Below are 24,440 nucleotides of genomic sequence, written 5' to 3'. Positions count from 1 at the left end.
AGATTCCAAATATCTTGAAAATTTTCCAGGATTTTTTGTTAGTGATATTTAATGTAATACCATTGGTCAGAGAATATACTTTGTATGACTTAGATTATTTTAAATTTATTGGGGATTATTCTATATCTAAGATTATGGCCTATCTTGATAAATATCATTTGTGTTCTTGAAAAGAATGTGCATTCTGTTGTGACAGAGTGTTCTATAGATGTCAATTAAGTCAATGTTGATATATATTATTCTATATGCTATAGTTTTTATAGTCTCACTGATTTTTGGTCAGCTTGTTCTATCAATTATTGAGACTGATGTTGCTATCTTATATTTATAAATATACCTATTGATTCTTATAGTTCTATCTGGTTTTACTTCATGTACTAACTAAAGTTTAGGATTGTTACAGTATCTCAATGAATTATTTTTTATCATTATGAAATTACATTTTCCAATCCCTTGTAATAATCTTTGTTCTAATATCTACTTTTAAAAATATTTTGATTAATGTTACCATGCTACATATTTTTCATCTTTTTTTATTTGTGTCTTTCTATATAAAATGGGTTTCTTGTAGATAGTCTATAGTTGGATAATACTTTTTATTCGATCTCACAATCTGTGCCTTTTAATTAGGGTGTTTGGACCATTAATGTGATTACTAATACTTCTAGATTTAAATCTATTATCTTGCTATTTGTTTTCTCTTAGTTCTATGTTTTCTGTGTTCCTTTTTTTCTTCTGCTGCTATATTTTAGATACATTGTGTTTTTTCTTAAATTCTATTTATCTCCTTTGTTGGCTTTTAGTTATATCTCCTTGTTTTGTTTTTTTGGTGGTCACAGTTTATAGTACACACCTTTAACTTATTATACGATACCTTATTTTGATATTATACCAGTCCACATTTAATACAAAAACATTGTAATAGTATATGTTTCCACCTCCCACGTTTGCTATTATTTTCATACATTTGACCTTTATGTATGTTATAAACCTTACTACATTATTTGTTTGTGTAAGCAGTTAATTATGTTAAAAAGATATTCAAAGATTAAAATAACTTGTATATGTAACTATATAGTCACAGCTTTAATTTTTGTTTATTTCTTTGTATAGATCCATTTTTCTATCTGGTATCCTTTTCTCTTGTGCCTAAAAGTCTTCTTTTATGTTTTTTATTGTGGTGAATATTTTCTATTGATGAATGCTTTCAGTATTTTTTTTTAATGTAAAAAAGCTGTTTATACCACTTTCATTTTTCTTTCTTTCTTTCTTTTTTTAAATTAAAGTTTATTGGGGTATTTTTGAAGGTATTTTAATTAGGCGTAGAATTTTAGCTTGACAGATGTTTTTTTTCTCTTAGTCCTTTGATGATGTTGACCATTCACTTGCATTGTATTTAATGAGAAATTTGCTGTTTTTCTTTTCTTTGTTTCTCTGCTGGCTCTTAAGATTTTCTTTTACCACTACTTTTGACTCATTTCCTTATCCTGTTCCTTGATATGATTTTCTTCATGGTTTTTGAGTTGGGACTCATTGAAATTATTGAATCCATGGGTTTTTAGTTCGCATTGAAATTTTTAAAATTTTGATCATACTTCAAATATTTTTTTTTGGCTAGCTCCAGTTCCTCCTTTGATGACACCAATAACACTTAGATTGGTTGAAGTTGTCCCGGAGTTCACTGATTCTCTGTTCATTTGCATTTTTTTAATGTTTTATTTTGGATAATTTCTATTGCTATCTCTTCAATTCTTTACTCTTCTTCAATATCTAATCTATCATTAGTACTTTTCTTGTGTATTTTTTCCTCAGATAGTTTAGTTTCTGTTTTAGTTATGTTCATCTTTTTTTTTTTTTTTTTTAGTATTGGGCATGAAAAACTACCCAATGCCAAAGAAAAAGTACCTAAAAGGATTGGAGGACTCACACAGCGCCAAACTAGTACTATTGTTACCAACCATAAAACCCAAAGCTAACAGAAGGCAATAGATGATAAAAATTAGAGCAGAAATAAGCAAAATAGAGAATAGAAAACCAACAGAGAAAATCAATGAAACCAAATATTGTGTTTTTTTTGAAAAGCTCAACAAAATTGAAAACCTTTCAGCTAGATGGACTAACAAAAGAAAAGAGAAAACTCAAATTACTAAAATCAGAAATAAAAATAGGGACAGTACTATCACCTTGTTTCCCTGAAAATAAGACCTAGCCAGACCATCAATTCTAATGCATCTTTTGGAGCAAAACTTAATATAAGATCTGGTATTGTATTGTATTGTATTGTATTGTATTGTATTGTATTGTATTATATTGTATTGTATTGTATTGTATTATATCCAGTCTTATCTAAGACCTGGTATTATATTGTATTATATTGTATTATATTATATCATATCATATCATATCATATCATATCATATCATATTATATTATATTATATTATATTATTTATGTTATATAAGACCCGGTCTTATATTAAAATAATATAATATGATATGATTGATATGATATGATATGATATGATATGATATGATATGATATGATATGATATGATATAAGACCGGGTCTTATATTAATTTTTGCTCCAAAAGACGCATTAGAGCTGATGGTCCGGCTAGGTCTTATTTTCAGGGAAACATAGCAATTCTACACAAATAAAAGTGATTATGAGTACTATGAAAAACTGTATACTATCAAATTGGATGACCTAGATAAAGTGGACAAATTCCTAGAAACACAAAACCTACCAGACTAAATTATGAATAGAAAATCTGAACAGACTTATAAATATTAAGGAAACTGAATCAGTAATGAACTATATCTCAGCAAAGAAAAACGCAGGACTTGTTAGCTGAATTGGTGAATTCTATCAAATATTTAAAGAAAAAGTTATACCAGTCTTGCTCAAACTTTGAAAAAATTGAAAAGGTGCTAAAAACTTTCTAACTCATTCTGTAAGGCCAAAAGTACCCTAATACTAAAGCCAGATAAAGGCAGTACAGGAAAAGTAAGCTAGAGGTCAGTATCACTTATGAACATTTATGTAAAAACCATCAACAAAATACTAGCAAATAGAATTCAACAATATAGTAAACAGATTATACACCATGACCAGAGGGACTTATTCCTGAAATGTGAGGATGATTCAACATATGAAAATCAATCAATGTGATATACCACATCAACAGAATGAAGGAAAAAGAAAAAACCCACAAAAAACATGATTATCTCAATTAATGCAGAGAAGCATTCGACAAAATTCAAGATCCTTTCATGATAAAAACACTTAACAAACTGGGAATAGAAGGGAAAGTACCTCAACATAAAAGCCATGTATGAAAAACCCACAGCAGCATTATACTTAATGGTGAAAGACTGAAAGTATTATCCTCGAAGATCAGGGACAAGGTAAATTTGCTTACCTTACCATTTCTGTTCAGCATAGCACTGGAAGTTCTAGCCAGAGCAATCAGGAAATAAATCAGGAAAGAAAAGAAATAAAAGGCATCCAAATTGTAAAGGAAGAAATAAAGTTATCTGTTTGCAGATAATATGAGAAATAGTTGAGAAATGCTAAAGATTCCTTTTAAAAAGAACTATTAAAAGTAATAAATGAATTCATCAAAATAGCAGGATACAGAGTCAACACACAAAAATTTGTTGCATTTCTATACATAAACAATGAACAATATGAAAAGTAAATTACAAAAATAATTCCACGTACAATAGCATCAAAAATAATAAAATACTTAGAAACTGACTTAACCATTGTATGAGATGACTCATACAATGAAAACTACAAAACATTGCTGAAAGGAATCAAAGACATAAATAAATGAAGGTACATCCCATGTTCATGGATTGGAAGACTAATGACAATTTAATGTCTTTACTACCCAAAGTAATCTACAGATTCAATGTAATTGCTATAGAAATCCCAATTATTTTTTTGCAGAAATAGAAAAACCTATCCTAAAATTTATATGGAATGGGTGACTTTCTGAAGATCTCAAGAATTCTCTCTGTGTGAAGCTCTCTCTAGAGCTCTGTCCTGCAAACTAGCTGCCTTGCTCTCCCCCTGTCACTCTTCCTTCTTTACTCAAGGAATCTGCTGGGATATGCCTGGGCTATCTCTCACTGCACTAGCCTGAAAGCTCTCTTTGGGCCATAGGGCTCACTTCATTTGTTTCCTATCTTTCGGAAATCACTGTCCTTCATCACTTTTAACTTTTACATTTTCTACATAATTTCTCTTTCCTTGGGTGTGAGTTCTTTCTTTTGACATATTTATTGACTATTTCTCAGTTTTAAGTTTGTTCTTTTGTTTTGTAATGTTGGTTTATGTATTTTGTAGATATTTAAAACTCATAACATGCTGTTCTCTGCCATGTGGTTTGGATGACTTTCCAGGATGGTTTTCTCCCTACCCATTGCTGACATCCAGTTGACATGCACTACTGATGAGGACAAGATAGTTGTTACAGTACTGAAATCTTCCTCATCAGTTGGCACAGTTGCTTTTTTGATCTCTCTAAAGAATGTCTCTCTGCCTTTGAACTCTGACCCCTCTCTTAGAATTCCAGCACCTATCCACAGTTGAGTTACTAAATGGTTAAGGGACCAGCAGATGGCCTACAGCACTCTGTACCATTAGGAGAACAGAGTCCTTTCTGAATGGTGGGTGTATTTTTATATTACCCCTGTCTTCACTCAAATGTTAACATTGGGAGGTGGGAGGCTTTTCTCCCATGTGAGAAGTGCTATCCCTGATACCATATTCATGGTATTAAAATTACACTAATGGTAATCACTGTGAGCACCTCTTGTGATTGCAGAAGTCAAAAGTGACTTGTGTTCATCTTTTGTTATCGGTATATATTGAGTATTACAGTTTTAATACAGTATACAGTTTTTTTCCTTTCTTAAAATGTGTATATATTTTTTGACATCCTGTATATATATACACACATATGAAATCATTTTAACACCTTTGTATTTGATGCTTACTTCATATATCATTTTTATGTCAATCTGCCTGAGTTGGCCTGCTGTTATAATTTGCTTTCTTTGTATTTCCTTTCTTTCTCCCAGGAGTACCTTCTATTTTATATTTCCACTTTGGAAACCAGCCCTTTGTCTGGCTACCTGAATTTTTTTTCTACCTCCAAACATCGGTTTCTTTTGGAATATCCTTTGACATTTGGAGTATACAGGTTTTATATTATAAACATTCCCCACTGACTTTTATGAGTTTTAAAGAAATACTGAATTTCCACAAATACGTTTGTGTGCATACTCCTGGCCTCCCCTAAAAGGGAAAATGACACCCCCCCCCATCTCAAGAGCATATTTAGAATCACTGTGTGGAAGGGAGCATGTAACTGTATATGTAGAGAATATATTTATCTTTGAAATCTTTTATACAACTTGTAATTTTAATAGACTGAATCATTTACTAGAAATAGGGTATATTGCTATGTGACTAAAGTAACTCTGTATATACCTTTGATTTTTCAGTGTGTCAGATTTTATTTCTTTACATGGTTGAATTTTCTAAAATTTGGCAACATTCATTTCCCAGTATTATCGGTTCCTAAAAATCTTCACAAGTGCTGGGATAATTTTGTGTTTAAAGATTATCTTGTTCTTAGAATTGATGAGACGAGGAATAATGTGCTTTGAATGCTTAAAAGATCCCAACTGTGCAAGAGCAGTAAGTACACTCTGGTGTGAACTTCAAAGACATACTGTGTTGAGAATTTCAACACTTGTACATGATCTTTTGAAGTCTTCAATATATTTGACATTGAACTGTATTTGACCATTATTTATACTGTGTGTGTAGCACTATAAGTGAGATATTGGGCTGGTACAACACACCTCTAATGAGAGTCTTTTTATGTGATCTTTAATACAGACAGAAACAAATTTGACATGTTACACAAAAAGTAGGCCAATTAGTGATAAAGCTTAACAGCTTAAGGGAGAGAGCCAGAACATTTACTTACACTTGACAGAATGAAGAGGAAGGCAAAACATAATTTCAGCAGGGCCTTTATTTTTTAAGAAATTAGATCTTCCTTTTACAAAAATAAAGATTTTGAGCTTCCTAAATGAGGTAATTTTATCATGGTTTTGATGGATACAAAAATCACCAATTTCTTTTTCTTTGTAACCTGTATCAAGACTCAATAAAACAGAGATACTATAATATACTATCATCTGCCTTGACTTTTCTATTAACATTATGAAAATTTTCCCTTTTCCCCTGAAAACTAGTCTGGTCATCCTTCTCTTATTTTCTTACATGCTACTTACAATGTATATATTCTCAAACTGTCTTTTCCATCAAGATGGTGATTAAGATTTTGGAAATATTAATAATATCCATAAATGCCTACCTAGAGAAACAAAAATCTTCAGCATCCAGAAATGAGAAGGGAACTGAAGGTCAGAGTGTCACAGCTCTAAGCTGAAACTGCTGCTTCGGTAGAGAAGGCTTAGCAGTCTTATGACAGTGAAATCTTGTGTTTTAACCTATATAGGACAAAGTCTTTGACCCAAATGAGGAAAGGGAGTTTTCATAAAGCCATGGCTCACCAAGAGCTTAGTTCTCTTTTAAAAAGTGTATGAGAAAGTCCACCTAAGCACAGAGAGATATAAGAAAGCTAGCTTTTTTCTGCCTGATATCTGGCTGAAGAAAAAAAAATCTTCCTTGAGAAAAATGAATATGAAAATAAAGAAAAAGTGAAGGTTTAGAGATATGAAACCGTAATATATTAATGATGAGAGTATAAAACAAGTCCAAATTTTCAATAGAAAATTAGTCAAAATATATCATAAACTTTAAATGTGCAGATATTTTGGTATAGTAAGTCTCTTTATTAAAAGCTATCCTAAGGAAATAATTAATAATGTATGCAAATATCTGGCAACCAGGATAGCCACTACTAATGCTCAGAATTTTCTTATTGAGTTGTGTCTTTTGGGTATTTTGATCTTTAGATCCCTAACCCTGTCTGGCTAACAGGCATGGCTGTATTGAACAATGTATTTAGTGTGACTGCTGACAGGATATTTAAATATAAGCATTTGGTTATCTAATATTTCACCTCAGAGATTTTAATTAGAACTAAGCCACCTCCCTCCCTCTCTGTTTCTAGTCAGTACTATTTTGGCAGTAATGTACCAGCCAGTTCTGTTGAGCAGAAGAAGGGGAAATTCCCTATCTGGCCAGAATGGAACGAAGCTGACATAAATGCAGAAAAGTGGGACACAGGCAAAGGTGGAAAAGAAAAGGACAAAACAGGAAAAAGCCCTATATTTGTAAGTAAACTTAATTGTGACTAGATTCCATTTGGGTCTTTAATTTTATAATGAAGCAAGATTTGTTAACATGTTCGTATACTCATTTTTTCCCACAGCTTCCATTCAAAAGAGAAATTTTGTTTTTGTCCTACCTTGTCTTTCCAGTCCTTAGTTAGTCCTGAGTTTGGTGAATCATATTTAAGTAAGTGGGAGGAGAGAAATGACCAAAGAGTCACAATTAAATAAAGGAGAAATTTATAGAACAGGTTAGCTAGTGGATTTTGGACAGAGTTGGGAACAAGGCATTTGGAGATGGTAGTTAGAAACTGAGAGACCTTTGCAGGCTTGTGAGCTGTTATTTGGAGATGATAGGAAATATTTTTTGAAAGAGATGTTACAGAATGGCTAGGTTGAACTCTGTTATCTTTATTTGCATAGAGCACTCTGAAATGGTACTTATTAGCACTTACGTTTTGTTCACAAAATACAGATTCACAGACTTCATGATTTATATCAATAATTTGTTTACAAAACTTATTCAATAAACATAAATTGCCGACTCTGAGAACAAATTACCAATGTGTAAGGGAATGTATTCTTTGTACTATACCTAGGTAGATTATGGAACTTTTAAATGCAAAGGGCTTTTGAACTCTCTGGGTTCAAATGAAAATGGCCATATTTTTAACAGCAGTTCAAAACGTACGGACACTGGCTGTGAATTTACATCACGAAGGTATCTAGCTTGTGCAAATCCTCAGTGGAGCAGATAAGCATCAGCTCAAACCCTGGTTATTACAACAGTGCAAAGTGGTACCATCTGAGATAGAACCTTGCTTCCCACCCCCCAGTTCTGTTCTACAACCTCAGCATTCACGGCTCCGGAAGCAACAGTCTCTCTGCTGGAGTGCGTGCTGGATACTCCACGCATTGTGATTACATTTCTATGATATGTTTGTTGGCTCTTAGCCATGATTTATATTTTACCATTTAAATTTTACCAGCACATTTATATTTTAATGTAACATTTATATTTTACCAGGATTAATTGCCTTAAGCATCAAAATATAGCAGATATCCTTGGAATTTTACAGAAGGCCACTTCTTTACATGTGAGGCTAATGATCAGCCTCTGATGAACAAACCCTTCCCTGCAATTCCAGAATCAGGTCTCACTTCAGCTAGGTGATGGCAATGAAAGAATATAATGGGTGAACTAAACTAAGAAGTAATATATGATGTATTGTCAGGTGGATATAAGAAATACACCTAAAGCAAAATGACATGGAAACATTACCATTAACTTAATGTGAGAGGCTCAAATCCTGGAAAAAAGGGAATTATACTAGGATGAGCCCCATATTTGCCTTAGTTTTGTTTGCTTGTTTATTTGTTTGAAGAACATTTATTAATTCAAGGGATGGTAATTAGAGGCCAAGCAGAAAGTAGTGTCTTTGTGCTTATATCAGTTTCTTAGGGCCTAAGGGAGAGAGGATATTGTCTGGAGCTGCCAAAGTGGCCAGAAGTTCAACCAAAATCCCAGAGATAACTACAGAGCAGTGATTTGAAAATTTTGAATATGATTTTATTTTGGGATCTTAGCTCAACTCCTAAGCTATGTGTGTGAAGCTTTTCCTGCCGAGCAAATGAGTAAAAAGTAGTTGCTTGGAGGCTGCATAACTGAGAGAAGAATTCATGTTGCTGTGGCGAGCGACTGGAATTCAGGGGACACCAAGGTGAAGGGACCCTGATAAACACTCCAGCCTTTCAGTTAGTACCCCACGATAGCTATGCCATTCTGTACTGAGGAAGGGTGTATTCCAAATTTACACCAGCCTTACCAAATGCTGAAGCCCAGTCTTGACTGGGTCAAGTTCATCTTGTACTCTGCCTGCCAAAAGGGAATAAAATCTTCCTTTCTGGAAGAAGACATAATTATTTAGAGCCTTCTGAATTTTTATATTCAGTGTATATCATATAATCAAGTTTACCAGACATAAAGAGAAACAGAACCAAGCAACTGAAAACCAAGAGGTAAAATTAGATAATAGAAACAGAACCACAGGTAACTCTGATTTTGGAATTGTCAGATGGTGAGTTTAAAAATAATTAAATTAATATTTGCGAGGAATAAATAATGTGAAGGAGACCCAGAAGTCAAATACAGCTCCTGGAAACCTCAGTCTATTTTTCAAAAACTCATTCTTTGACCTTTTTGACTAGATGTTGGGGTTGTCTTTGTCTTCATTCAAATTATTCTGCTATCTTAACTGTGACAATAAACCACATGCTCCAGATACACATCGATATTTATTACGTTTAAAACTTAGACAATGCCCTCAAATATAACCGCTTTCTGAGGCAAAATCAGCATTAGAATAGAAAATACGATTACCATGAAAATCACAAAACACTATTTATTTTGCCCCATCTCTATTCACTCAGGTGAAATTTAGTTACCTTTTTTTTTCTATACTGATAGTTTATATTCCTAAAGTATTTTGGTTGTACTCCTAGCACTTTTCATGTTATTTCTTATAAGGATCTCGACACCCCTCTCTCCCAACAACTTTATGAGCTGTGAGAACTTTTACATAGTAGATACCTGAAGTCTCTTTACTTTACTAGATTGCTGCATTTGAGAATAGATATTTAGATATCATTCTTTCTCCAGAGCTCACTAATTGACCTATACTAGGGATTCAAAAATTAATGAATTAATTACATTCTTGGGCATTTATCCCAGAGAAATGAAAACTGATATTCACATCAAAACCTGTACCCTGTAGACAAATGTTCATAGCAACTTATATTAGTCATAGTCCCAAACTGGAAACATCCCAGATGTCTTTCAAATATCTATATCATGAAATATTACTCAGCAACAAACAAGAACAAACTATTGGAACATGCGACAATTTGGATGAATTGAATCTTCAAGGAATTAGTCAGAGAGGGAAAACAGCCAATCCAAAAGGTTACATGCTATATGATTCCATTTGTATAACACTATCAAAATGACAAAAGTATAGAAATAGAGCCCAGGTTAGTGATTGCTAGGGCTAGAGAGTGGGGAGTTGGAGGGTAGCTGTGGCTATTAAAGGGCGTAGGAAGGATCCTTGAGCTGAAGGAACTGTTCTGTATTTGGTTGGTATCAATGTCAATATCCGGGTTGTGATATTATGCTATAATTTGTAAGACGTTACCATTGGGGAAACAGAACACAGGAGCTCTCCATATTATTTTATACAATGGCATGTGACTATATAATTATCTCAAAAAACAAGTTTAATTAAAACAATAAATGAAAATCAGATCAAGGTACATATTTCATTTACATATAGCCCTGTTTATGATACTAACAGTTGACAATTTTGTAAACTTTTTCAATCTTCTCTATTCAGGTATATAAAAAAAAAATTCAGTGGAAAGTATTTCCATATCTGGCCCATCCAAAACTGTTTTCCCTCTATACTTAGTTCACATTCCAAAGTAGTTCATCCTTGTTTGTACTATTTCTTCTGCAATCAAAATGCTACCAAACAAGGTTTCATGAATTAAATACAATATTGTTAACTTCAGTATTCTCCAAATATTTCATGACTAGCTTGAAAACAAACACACACATAGCTCTATAAATGTTCATTTATTGATCTGATCTATGCATTTACTAATTTTATTAAGATTGAGTTATTTTTATTTTAATGAAACCATAGGGAGATAAAACTCAATATATTTCTTATATAGCACTTTTTTGAGGACCCTGAAGGAAAGATTGAATTACCACCATCATTGAAAATTTATTCCTGGAAACGTCCACAGGATTTTTTAATTAATCAGGTAGGAAATATTTTTATTAACCAAAATATGTATTAATGATGGGATGTAATATGCTAATTTTGAAAAATTTGTATTTAAAAAATAATTTAGAGTAATTTTTTTCTGTAGTATTCAATAGTAATAAGTAATTACATTTTGGCATTTAAATTAGAAATACTTAAATATTTCTTATACTGGCTTCCAAAAGAATATTGAGATTTTATTTAGAGCCTCAAGTTTTCTTCTCTCCATGATGTCTAATTATAGACTAAAATGTTGTGAGGAGTTATTCCTTAATTACTTACTTAATTTCTTACAGACTTACTCCTTTCTGCTTCTTAGCAGGAACTTACATGGCTTGAAGGTCTATTTAGTCTAGTGTTTATTAGCATTAGTTTTCCAGTCCAAGAGATTTGCACATGGATCTCTCTATTTCAGGGATTGTTGAAGCATTTCCCAAGGGCATTTCTCTTCATTTCTGGACCTCATGCCCAGCCTCTCGAATCATATTGACTGGGAGATTGCCCAGGAAACCTTCATTTTAAATAGTACTAATGTACTTTAAAGCTTTACACCCACCTTCCTAGTAGCAATATTTATTTGAATATATTTGGTATTTCCAAGGGTTTAATTAATCATGAATGCCTTTTTTTCCTTCTTGATTCTGTTATTATTTACATTTAATGCGTAGAAAAGCAGTAGGTTAAATTAGTTGCTAGTTAGCTAGTCAAATGGTTGTAATGGAGCTAATTTTTCCATACATTATGGAATCTATTTAATGCCTTTTTCTGCACAAAGTGATCTTATTCCTAAAACCTTTAGCCTTGATAAGCACTGCTACCAATGCAAGAAATTACAATTTATCCACCATATTTTCTAATTACTGTTTCTAGCTGAGAAAGTCAGGTAATCCTAAATTCAAAAATACTGTGGGTGCCAAAAAAATGTATTCATGCATGACTTGTATATTCATCTTTTGTTATCGGTATATATTATCACAATTTTAATACAATTCTTTCCTCTCTTAAAATGTATATACATTTTTTGGCACACTCTATATTTACTAAATTGAGAAAGTAAAAGATATATCTCTGTTCATCAGTGTACTTATGGAATGTTTACTTGTAAGACATTTTAAATGAAAGAAATCAAATATACATGAACCGTGCCTTTAAATTACTTATACTGTTAGGTAACATTGGCATAAAGAATACAAATTCTGTGATGTTAATATAGTGCACTTAATATTAATGTATTATTAATAATATTCAGGCTCTGCTCAATAGAAATTCAGAGTTTTCATTCCATGCAAATAAGGGATATGAATTCCATGAAGCAGGAGTATTGTAAATTTGAATAAGTAGAAAAGTTTTATAAACCGTCTCTCTTTCTTTTTAGCATACCTTAATACACTTGTACTAAAAATAAATTTATTCATTTTTGTTCATGATATTTCCACCTACATTTATTATAATGCTGCCATCCATATACCTCTACTCCCCTCTGCACTGACTGCTTCTCTTGATCCATCATGTTGGAGTATAGACCAGAACAGCCAGAACTGAAAGTGTAGCTAGGTAGGAAAGTCTTAGAATAGTATTTTTCAAGTTTTAATGTCTAGGACCACAGCGATAAGTACATTTTACATTGAGACTCATTAAATATGGACATATATAAAGTGTAGACAAAAATTTTGCAAAAGAATAATGACCTTTCTATGTGAGATTCACTCTACTATATTCCATACATAGATAAATAGATAGATAGATAGATAGGTAGATGGATGGATAGATAGATAGATAGATAGATAGATAGATAGATAGACAGATGATAGATATAAATATAGTCCTGACCATATATATAATGTATACATGTAACAATGTGTGTGTATGTACATACACACAATGTGTGTATATATACGTATATGAGTATATACATATATACATATATAGACACATATGTATATATATATATATATATTCCTGACCCATTAAAATGATTTCATGAATCACAAAATAATTGCAATACACAATTTAAAAAGCACAATATAGCCTAGAAACATTCCAAAACACTCAAAGCAAAAGATGAAGTTAGAGGGAGAGATTTAAGTCAGAGAGAAGCTAAGTTATTAAACAGTTAAAAGCCTGGATTTAAAATATCAGTCAACATGGACCATTCTAACCAAGAAGGTTAACAAGCCCTGATCACAGAGTGAGTGATCAGGTCTGTTTATTTCTGAGAACCAGATATCGGTGGTCCAGGCCCTTAAGTGTTGATTGTATTGAACAGATGTAAGATTGTATTGAACAGATGAAGATTTGTCTTGCCCCAAATGTAGACATAAGGGATGGAAATGCTAAAATACCACTGAAGACACCTCTGCCTCAATATTTGTATTTTTTACAAACTGTTAGTTCCTTGTTTTCATTTGTCAGTGTGTTACTGAGTCTAACTCTTTAAACTTTAGGTATCCAATAATTTTTTAATCTATAATAAATTGTAATTAATCGATCAATTATAAGCAATTATAATTAATATATTTTATTTAATTAAAATTAAAAATTAACATACATTCATTTTTAATATACTTTACAATTAATTTTAATGCACATAGGTATTTGCAGAAACATGGGCATTTAAGAAGTGTTGCATCATAATCAGTCAAATCAGAATAAAAAAAATATATAAAACTTACTATGTTTATGAACTATGGACACAAGAGTCAATTCAGGCCTTCCAGTAGTTTTAGGTAAATTTTTCTCAGACATAAAAAAAATATTTTATTGAGTTTTCAAGATTCTAGTTGTCCAGACAATTAAGAGTAATTGATGGCATTAGTTTCCATAAAAATATTTCACAAAATCATTTTTATGTTAATGTTTAATATGTTAATATATAAGCTCTATATGGATTTCAATTAATTCTTTTAAAGTTACAAGTCATAGTTTTCCTTAGTATGTTTATTTCTAACTAGACTAAATATATAAAAGCAACTTTAGACATATACTAATTAAATAATGACCATCAAATTATTTATTTTTAAATATCAGGATTTAAAGTTGGGCAAGAATTTAAAACGCTGTCACAATTAATATTTTTCATCCAAGATGAAGCTGTTGATAGCTACTGGTAGCTATTTTTCCAGCTACCAGATGTTAACTGTTAGTTTTAAGCTGAGTGGTTAATTTAAATTTTAAATCACTATACACTCAATTTATGTGTATATGCATGCTAAGTTTATCTGCATATGTTATATGTTATAACAGTTTATTTGTATGTTAAAACATACTTTATAGCCATTACATTTTTAACATCAGATAGGGTTACTTTATGGAATAATGTGCTTATTTTTGTATTCTGATTCCTCTGGTGGTGAGAAATGAAATCAGGTTTGGCCTATTTATAGCACATGAGCTTACATTCCCTAAAAAAATAATCTCTTTTTTTTTTTTTTTTTAGACTCCAGTAGTTGTGAAACACGAAATCCTGTTTGACTTGTTTTCAGTAAATGAACATTTATTCTGCAGTGAGGTATGTAGGGAAGTATGAACTAAGGCCTCGTTGCAAAATGTCTTCCAGACCTGCTTAAACAATGCCGTCAGTTTCATTTCTCCTTTGATCACCTTTAAGTTTTGGTATAACTGATTATTTAATATGCCAGACATTTAAAGCGAAAGAGAAGTCTCTTTGAGTTTAGCAAGCAAATGGTGGGGAAATGTTAGTGTTAGCATATAATGTACTTTTTTAGCTTGTACCCCTCTTCTCCTGCCCAGGTTAGCTGGCTTCTCACTATCTAGGCATTTCTCCTCCAGACCCACCTTCCTAGCAATTGACATAAAGTTCCTCTCCAAGAGGAGGGTGTTATATTGTTTGATTTACTAATATGGGGGAAAGCACGGGTGCACTTTGATTGCAGCACCTCATCTAAATAAACCAGATTTTCAGCACAGCGGTCCTACTTCCTGCGTGTGTGGGGGTGCACCTCCACACCTCCTATCCGGGCTGGGTTTTATCCATCTGTAGTCCTATTCCACTCCCTTAAGATAGTTATATCAGAAACAGGGGCTTTTTGCTTATTTTCTACTGAGACTCAGTCAGAGGAGTGGGGCTTAGTCATTATTGATTCAAACACTTTGTCTTTCTTAGGTTTAATGTCTTGACCAATACTGAAATCAAAATATTTATTTCTTCAATCAGGTTGTACTGATTAGCATACTAAAATTATCTCCAAGTTATTTTACATCATATGTTTTAGTCTAAAATATGCTTATTTATGAATTCTGAAACATACACAGACTTTAACTTTTTATTATTTTTCAAGGAAAGTATAAAATATTCTATAGGAAATTTTCAGATATAAAGAGGATATCTGATTTGCCTTTTTCAACTTATCCAAACGTCAAGAAATTTCTTAGGTAACGTAAATTAAGAAAAACATAAATCTTAACAGGTCATTCTCAAGTGAGAATTTAATCTCTGCACACGCCAGGCAGTAAAACACGACATGAATATTTCAGAAAACCCAATACTACTTAGAGTAATAATGGCTTTACTTAACACCCACTCTGAACTGGAGATGTCTTACGCATTGTTTCTATTACTCACAAAAATGCTGGAAATAGACAGTTTAATCAACATTTAACAGATGAAAAATTACAATTTAGGCTGAAGTGATTTACTCAAGAACAGAAAGACCTGAAGGAGGATTAGAATCCTGGTCCCTATTTCTCATCTGAGGCCCAGCTACCACTGTGTCTTGTGTTAAAAGCTCTGCACTGTGGGAGTTGCAGTTGGAGAACTTCAGCTCCTGCAGAGCAACACGTGATGTATGAGCTTAGAGTACATTCAAGTATGATTTTAATTTTTTCTCATGTTTCCTTTCTTTTCTGATTGGTCCTATTGACATAAAAGAGATCATCTCCTTCTCAAACTTCTCAACATGTACAGAAGAGCAGTTCACTCATTTATAAAATAGTTAGTTCCAGTATGAAATCATCATTGTTCTCAGAAGCATTCAGTCTTTCTGTTTCTCTTCCACTCCTTCTCACACACACAGAGCTGAAATGAAAGTCAATGTCAAATGGAGGTCATTGACAGTTTATTCTGGAAAACAGAGCTTAGCTAAGAGTGTGGTTAATATTATACTTTTTTAAGCTTGTAATATGATTATACTTTATGAAAATAAAAGCAAGATCTGTGACTTTATTATGCAGGTCAGAAATCAAAATGTGGAACTCATTACTTATAGAATTTAATATTACTATTGGAAGTAGATTTCCAACTGATTTTCCCCCTAAATTACAGCGACAACAACTGAAAAATAACTACTTGACACTAATGGTTTTTGTCTCTAGTTGATGAGATGGATTATCAGCGAAATCTATGAAGTGTGGAAGATATTCAACGGGGGAATTTTGAGCAATTATTTTAAAGGGACTGCAGGGGAACCCCCTCTTCTCGTCTGGAAACCCTGGGAACACATATACTCTCTGTGCAAGGCTGTGAAGGGTCACATGCCTTTGTTTAATAGCTATGGAAAGTATGTTGTAAAACTTTACTGGATGGTAAGTTCATGTTCATGTGCATTAAAATTCATTTGTCTTTAACACTGAAATGTATTTGCCTTATGTGCTGTCACCCAGGCTAATACAAAATGATGCAATTTAAGCAAGATATCAGTTGTGTAGCTACTGGGGGAAATGTCCCGCATATGTAATTTGGGATTAATAAGAAACATAGTTGTTTCTCCTGTGATCCAGTCTCCTGTGCTTTTAAAGCTGGTGCTGCCCAGACCATAGACAGGTGGGCCTCTTGTTCCTCTCAGGTATTTGGGCTGTGCAGGCAGGTAGGTCTCCACCTGCCTCTCTCACCCTGTCCTCTGTGATGTGGTTTCAGGGTCATGGGCAGGAGGGAGTGCTTGAGCGTGGTCTGCTCCTTATCTCCTGGCATTTGCTGCCAATGAAGGGCCTAATCCCATCCTGTTTTGTTGCTGTTGCTCTAAACTTGAGATTTGTTTTCATGTTAAAAATCTTACTCCAACATAGAAAATTTTTACCTCTGCATGCAAATGGAATGGTAGGATGTACAGATGGAAAATTAAAACGCCCTCGGTTAATATGGCAAAATAGACTCATACCACATTTAGCAATCTATTATGATTATATTAGACACTTTTGGATTTTTAATAGTGGAATGCTCTTTCTAAAGGCCCAGAGTCTGGCTATGTGATTTGCAGAAGCCCTCATTCAAAAATTATTAGGATTTTCAAGACAGTGATAGCGATACTTGAAACCAAGCATGGGGTGCTTCTGAGAGTGGGGTCTTGTGTGACAGGTCAAGTACCTGAGAACGAATGTTCTTGAACATTTGAGGGAGTGGAAAAAGTATGAAAAGTTAACCGTTCCATTCTGTATGTCTAAGAACATGACTTTTTCCTTGATGAGCCTAAGCCATCTATTGTCCTGAGATGGGGAATTTTAAAAACCCATGCTTAGGAAATAAAAGGCTCATTACAGTGGGAAGGTGAAGGTAAAGAAGGTAATCTTAGCCTCAGATATCCAAAATAGGATTTGGGGCTGGCTATTTATTTATTCATGTATTTATTTATAATATTCACGCAAAACAGTACACTTTGAAAGTCAAAATGTTGTTAGAAAATAACTTCCTAAATCCCTTTATCTTCTTTATTTATCAATCAGGAGGCAGATTTGACTGACTAGACTTTACAGCTTTAAATGTGTGCAGAGCAGTGACAGGGAGGATATAGCGTTAAGAAAGTAGATGTAAGGTGAATAGAGTGAGGGATTATAGAAAGAAGGTAAACACGGGAAGAGTGAAGAGGACAAATGCCTGTGTACTGGGCCCCCACATCTGCAAATTTGCCTAAACTTGAGGTGGGATGGAGTTCAAAATTATTAAGAATGTCAGTGCTGCATCAGAACATTGAAAGAACCCTGTCAAGTTTCTCTCCCCTACCCCATCCCCTCTCTTTCTGTTTCCTTATATCCTTCTTTTCAAATTTCCTTCCAGATAGCGGGCAACATTTATCAACACTATATCCCATTTTGCAAAGAAAATGTGACTTATTTATCTTTCATTGTATTGATCCCTCACATTCAGAAATTTAAAAAAAAATGTATTTAGTCCAATTTGGAAATCTCACTCTGATGTGATCATTTAATCTGTCTCTTTAGATAATGTAGCTCTTGAGGGAAGAGGGCCAGGCAGGTGACAGTCAGAAAGACTGAACCTCATGTGCAGTGACTTCCGTTTCCTCATTAGTTTCATCTAAGAAATCACTTGTGGGGAATGCTGTTAGACTATTGAGCACTGGGACACAACTGGCTCCATATGGATTATTTTGTACGCAACTTGCTGGAGTGCATGGCCATAGTCTTGTTCACTAGACAGAGAAAGCTTTGCTGGCCCTCAGCATTTCTTGGTGAATTCTTGGGCAATGTGAGGGCTTTAGGGTCCCTTGCACACAAAGGCAAAGGGACCACATTTCTCAAGATAATAAAAAACATGTCATGGACAAATACAGGTGAAGATAAAGTGTAGTAATGTTAAAGAAACTCACAAAGGTCCTGAGAAATAGTACATTCTCAATACTATTATAATAGTTTCCTTCCCTCTCTTTCTCTCTTCCTCCCTTTCTTTTTTCTTTCCTTCCTTCTTTCCTCCCTCCCTCCCTCCCTCTTCTCTCTCTCTCTCTCTCTCTCTCTCTCTCTCTCTCTCTCTCTCTCTCTCTCTTTCTTTCCTCCTTTCTTCCTTCCCTCCCTTCCTTTTCCCCCACTGCTACCTCCTACTATACAAGCCAAAAAACACATCCTTTCTCTTCCTGACCCTTGGTAGAGCTTGGGGCAAGTACATGAACAGCTTACCAGGTGCTCCCTCACCCAACAGTGGTTTTTGAGAGAGAATGTGAAGATGGAGAGGATGTACAGTGATTGCTGACAATGCTCTGCCTGGCTGCTCCTGCAATATGGCCTTACTGTGGTTCCTTTGCCCAAACATAGTTGCTGCCCGGTGTTGGGGCTTGGTCCTCTAGTATCCCATTAAATCTGCGTATGCCTTATGTACATCTTTAATTGCCTAGATTTGCCTACTTATATAACAGGTTATTAAACTCTTGTTATGGGATTATAAATATTCTTTTATATATCATAGATAATATATGTGGATATAAATGAAGCACTTTTAAACTTTATCCTTTAACTTTGCGTCTTCCACCCAAGTGAGACTTGCAATTTTATGTAGTCAATTATGTCACTGTTTTTCTTTACAGAGTCTAGGGCTTTTTTGTTATTTAAAGTAAGATATCACTATCTCAAAAATATAAAAAAAAAATTTCCCCTTAATTTTATCTGGTATTGTTTCCCTTTCTTTTCTTTTTCTTTCTTTCTTCCTTCCTTCCTTCCTTCCTTCCTTCCTTCCTTCCTTCCTTCCTTCCTTCCTTCCTTCCTTCCTCCCTCCCTCCCTCCCTCCCTCCCTCCCTCCCTCCCTCTCTGTCTGTCTCTCTCTCTCTCTCTCTCTCTCTCTCTCTCTCTCTCTCTCTCTCTCTCTCTTTCTTTCATGTTTGGGCATTTAATTTGTTTTACCTACTATGAGAAATAAAGAACTGGTTTGTTTTGTTATTCCAGAATCTCAGCTAGTTGCCCCAGCATTATATATTGAATGTTCTACCTTTTACTCACTGATTTTAAAAACTATTTTTATCATACACTAAATTCCAATATGGATTTGTGTTTGTTTCTGGACACTGTTTTCTTCTACTGTTTTTTATTCTTTTCAACTATGATATAGCTTTAATTATTATAAATTCATAGTTTGTTTTGATATTTAGAACAAAATCAACCTAGTACTTTTGTTTCAATGTTTTCTTGACACATACATTTTTTGAATAAAGATTTTTACTGGCATTGATCTTTGAACACTTATTTATAATTATTTATTCTTTATTCTGTATATTATTCTGTATATACAAGGGGTTCGTCCTCATCATTGTTTTTTTTTTCCTACCACAGCTTCCCTCTCTTGAGTATTTTATTTTGATTCATCTTTCATTTAGATGGATTTTTGCATTTCAGAATTTTACTCATTTAGAATATATATGTTTTATAATTTAGGTAACTTTGAATATTGAGATCTGTTTTCTATATATGTGATTGTTATATGAATGTTTATTTGGTTACATATGGAATATTTGGGTAATAAACTTTTGTTTTAGAACACAATAGCCAATGCCTGAGTATCTTCTGGTTTTAGTGTTAAAGACACTCATTCTGAGGCCTTTACCCTCTACCCTGTCTGAAACCCTGGCACTCCCTCTCTTGTTCTTGCTTCATTCTTCTCCAAAGCAATGGACATGGAGCATGCAGCACTCCATCACTTAGTTTATTCAGTATTATATGTAAACTAGTATCCTCTAGATGCTAGTATCCTCTAGATGCTTTCTCTAACCAGGGCTTTGCTTCAACATGTATTTCTTATATCCATATATTGATCCAATCTACAGTTCTTTACGTACGGTAAATACACAAGCCAGATTACGATACTCTTCCACTAGTCCACCTCCACTTTGGTCCTTTCTTTAAAATTGGAATTACAGTCCTTGAAAGGATATAGAATAATCCTGTTAGCAATAATAATAGATAGATGCAGTTTTTCAAGGGCAGAAAACAAGAACTTGGCTGTCTCAGAGACTGTACCCATGTGATAGAGAGAAGGCTGCCTGGTTTTCTGGTTGGTAGAAATATGTACTCTCAGAGCTAGAGGCAGAAAGTTCTACCTCTTCCTACATAATTTCCAGGTGGTAGGGCTGAGTCAACATCTGTGTCCATATATATATTATATATATGTTATATATATGTTATATATTAGGTGTAGTAAAGAATTAGTACATTCTTTCTGATGAGATAAACTATATTGTTCCTTTTTTCTATTTTTGTCCTTTTCTAGACATACACAATTTAATTTTTGATTTTTTTCTCTTTCAATTCTAATTCAGTATTTACATGTCTATCCTTTGCTTTTCATAGCAAATATTTAAGAACTATGCCAATAAAAATATGCTTTGTTACTTTCTATTACTTGATTCAGTATATACTGAATATATGCTTTTATGTTATTACAATATAAAACTATAATGTAATATACTTAATATATGATTATGTATTATATTATATAAGTATAATATAATACACATCTTCTACCCTACATTGATTTTCCTCCCTCGTCACATCTTGTATCCCTTGAGTCTCCTGCTCACTTTATTTTTATCTTCAATTTATTGATGCTTTCTTACCTTCTTCTTATTAAATAATCAATTTTCCTTCTCTGCCTTATGACTTATATTCTTCTCCCTTTTTCCTATTGTCCCATGAAGCATTTACCTTAATCAGTTCTTCAAGGCAAATCAATCTCTCAGAGCCTCTCTACCTGACATGTAAAGTATGGTTTCACACCAGCTTATCCTTTTTCTCATAAAAGAACTCCTTATAGATGATGTAATACAGAATTGTACAGCTGAAATCTATGTAACTTTATTAACAATTGTCACTCCAATAAACTTTAATTAAAAAAAAGAAAGAAAAAATAACAGCATTATAAAACAAAACAGTTTTCTCTCTTATTTAACCTGCAGTGATTAATACTGCTACTGGGCCAAATTCAGTCTCATCAGGTACTTTCCAATGTCAGCATTCTTTTGGCTCCTTGAAAGAAGCAATTAAGTTATTGCTCTCCACTTGAAATATGCATTGCACTTGGCAGCCTTTCTCTGTCCCGACACTTTCATTTGTCTCTGAACAAACAGAGAAAATACACATACATTTTCCCTAGTTGCCATCAATCCATTGATATAAAAAAATGCATTAATTTTTGTTTCTGATTAATCCTTATACTTTTAAGGTACAAGATTATTGTAGAATTCAGTTTCGGAAACTGTGAGGTACAGAAAACCACCAGCATCAGCACCATCCATGCTGTCTCCCACCCTCCAACCTAAAGCCCCTGAATCAATCTCTGGGCAGAACCTGCTGTCCAGCATGTGAAAGAAACTCCCCCCCACCAATCACATTTTTGTGGTTCTTTAAACTTGAGAAACAGTCTTTTCAAGACATATGCCATGACAAATTTTTCTAACATTCAATTACTTTTTTCCAAAATATAAACATTCTTGTTCTTTTTTCATTGTTATTAACATTATACTTGGTATTAGTAAAACAAATTCAAACATTATTAAAATGTTCCAAGTAGAAAATGAAAGTTCACTGATTCTACCTAGTTAGACCATCATGGTAAATAATTTCTGTAAATCCTCCTAAACTTTTTTCTTATAAATATATATAAACCTACAAGTAACAATAAGATCATGTAGTATAAGTATTTTTTCCTAACCCTGTACATTTTTTTGGCTAATATATATTGATCTACCTTGCACTCCATTGACTGAATATAAGAATGTCAATGCATGTTTTGCTAATTTCATGTTGATGTTTAGGTTATGACCAGTGTTGTACCAGTACAAACAATGCTGTAAAATAGCATCTTTGTCTATATATTTTTGCCCATTTGCATTACTATTTTTTTCTAGGATTTCTGCATGTATTATGAATCTTTCTATCAAAATATATGCAAATTCTTATTTTGATAAGTATATTTAAGTTACTCTTGTGTTTTAATGTGTGTGTAATTTATATTTGATATAATTAGGATTTAAGTCTGTCATTTTATTGTATGCGTTTCCCTTTTCCTGTCCTCCTATGAGTTTCTCGAACATTTCTTAGGATTCCATTTTGATTTATCATCTATTAGGAAAGAAAAATATAAGACATAACCACTAAATAAGGCAATGTGAGTTCAGAGTTACAAATGTCACACCAAGAAACCATTTTTCACCCTATTGCTCTTCTCTACCTGGGGAAAATATCCTGTTCCTTGACTCTTCAGTACAAGTGCCACCTTCACGTGAAGACATCAGAAGAATTAGTTACACATTCTTTTCTAGTCCTAGAGCACTTGGGACATACTGTATTTTATATTGTTTACATATATTTCCTCCTTCATTGAACTATAAAAATTCAGTGGTATAGGCCCTGTGTTATGTCAGTCTTTGGATTCACGATGCTTGTATCACTGCTGAAAATATTTCTTGGGCAAAGGAATGAATTTATAATAATATTTCACATGTAAAACTGAAGTTGAAAAAATCTTTGAGCTCTCAATCATTAATGTTAACGCAAGCTTTTAATTATGAAGTAAGATGCATATAGGTTAACATAATTATTTTATTAAATAAACTATTAAAGTTAAAAAACTAGATAGTTAATTAGGAGTAGGAGTAACATGGTCATTGGAAGCATAAGATCACTAAGCCTATCAGGATAAATGATAATTAGTTTATATTTGCAGAATTTTCATTATGACTATATTAAATTATTTAATTATGCCCAAATTTATCCATGGTTGTGTAATGTTTTGGTTCTGCTATTTGAAACACTTTAACTTACTGCATTATGTAAGATGGGGCACCCAAGAATGTGCTTACAAGACCTCATACATAAAGATGGTCATGTATGTCCTCATTTGGATGTGCCATAATGACATTAAATAAAATAATAAGCTAAAATTCTCCGCCAAAGTAGTATTGAAAACCAATATGTCAGTCTTTAGATGTAAGAAGTTAAAATTATAGAACAGTAAACAGTAATGTCAACAGTGTCCAATAACATATGAGAGAAAATAATATAAATCATTGTTCTTTGTTTTCATTTTTAGGGTTGCTGGAGAAAGATAACAATTGATGATTTTCTGCCTTTTGATGAAGATAACAATCTATTGCTTCCAGCTACAACTTGTGAATTTGAACTCTGGCCAATGCTTTTGTGTAAAGCTATCATTAAGCTGGCAAATATTGAGTATGTAGAATGTGGAATTATCACTCATTTGTATGAAAACAAAAAGGCAAACCACAGTAATAACAACTCTACCACGTCAATATTACATAGCTTTATGTTTTAAAACATCAATTTTAAAAAGCATTCTTTCAAAACAATGTAAACTTCGTTTTATAAAAATGAATATGCCAAAGCCACTAATTTGAAATATTGAGTTAGCCAGCAATAAAATAAAATTCCCCCCAGTAAAAATACTCAAAAAAAACTTCTGTACACAATGTTCTCTGACTATGAATGGAAAATCAATCATAGAAAATAATGTTTCAGCCTAATAGAGAGAAGTTGTTTTGTAGGGGAACATACTGGTTTATCTAAATTCTGAATAATATATACTGGAATCTAGTTAAAGGTTTA

The 24,440-nt window shown here is 33.1% G+C and overlaps 1 protein-coding gene across 1 annotated transcript in view; it reads left to right on the top strand.

Moving 5' to 3' along the window:
* ADGB (androglobin) overlaps positions 1 to 24,440 on the top strand; it is a 134,219-nt gene that overhangs the window by 11,638 nt on the left and 98,141 nt on the right. Inside the window, exons 2-6 of the mRNA XM_081045108.1 lie at positions 7,164 to 7,326; positions 11,056 to 11,148; positions 14,587 to 14,658; positions 16,482 to 16,691; positions 23,908 to 24,047. Of these exons, the coding sequence (XP_080901234.1) occupies positions 7,164 to 7,326; positions 11,056 to 11,148; positions 14,587 to 14,658; positions 16,482 to 16,691; positions 23,908 to 24,047 (678 nt within the window). The remainder of the gene's footprint in view (positions 1 to 7,163; positions 7,327 to 11,055; positions 11,149 to 14,586; positions 14,659 to 16,481; positions 16,692 to 23,907; positions 24,048 to 24,440) is intronic.

Source organism: Rhinolophus hipposideros (assembly GCF_964194185.1).
Source record: "Rhinolophus hipposideros genome assembly, chromosome: 3".
NCBI lineage: Eukaryota > Metazoa > Chordata > Mammalia > Chiroptera > Rhinolophidae > Rhinolophus > Rhinolophus hipposideros.
The sequence above is the reverse complement of the archived record's forward strand: the minus strand, read 5'-3'. Positions and strand labels throughout refer to the sequence as shown.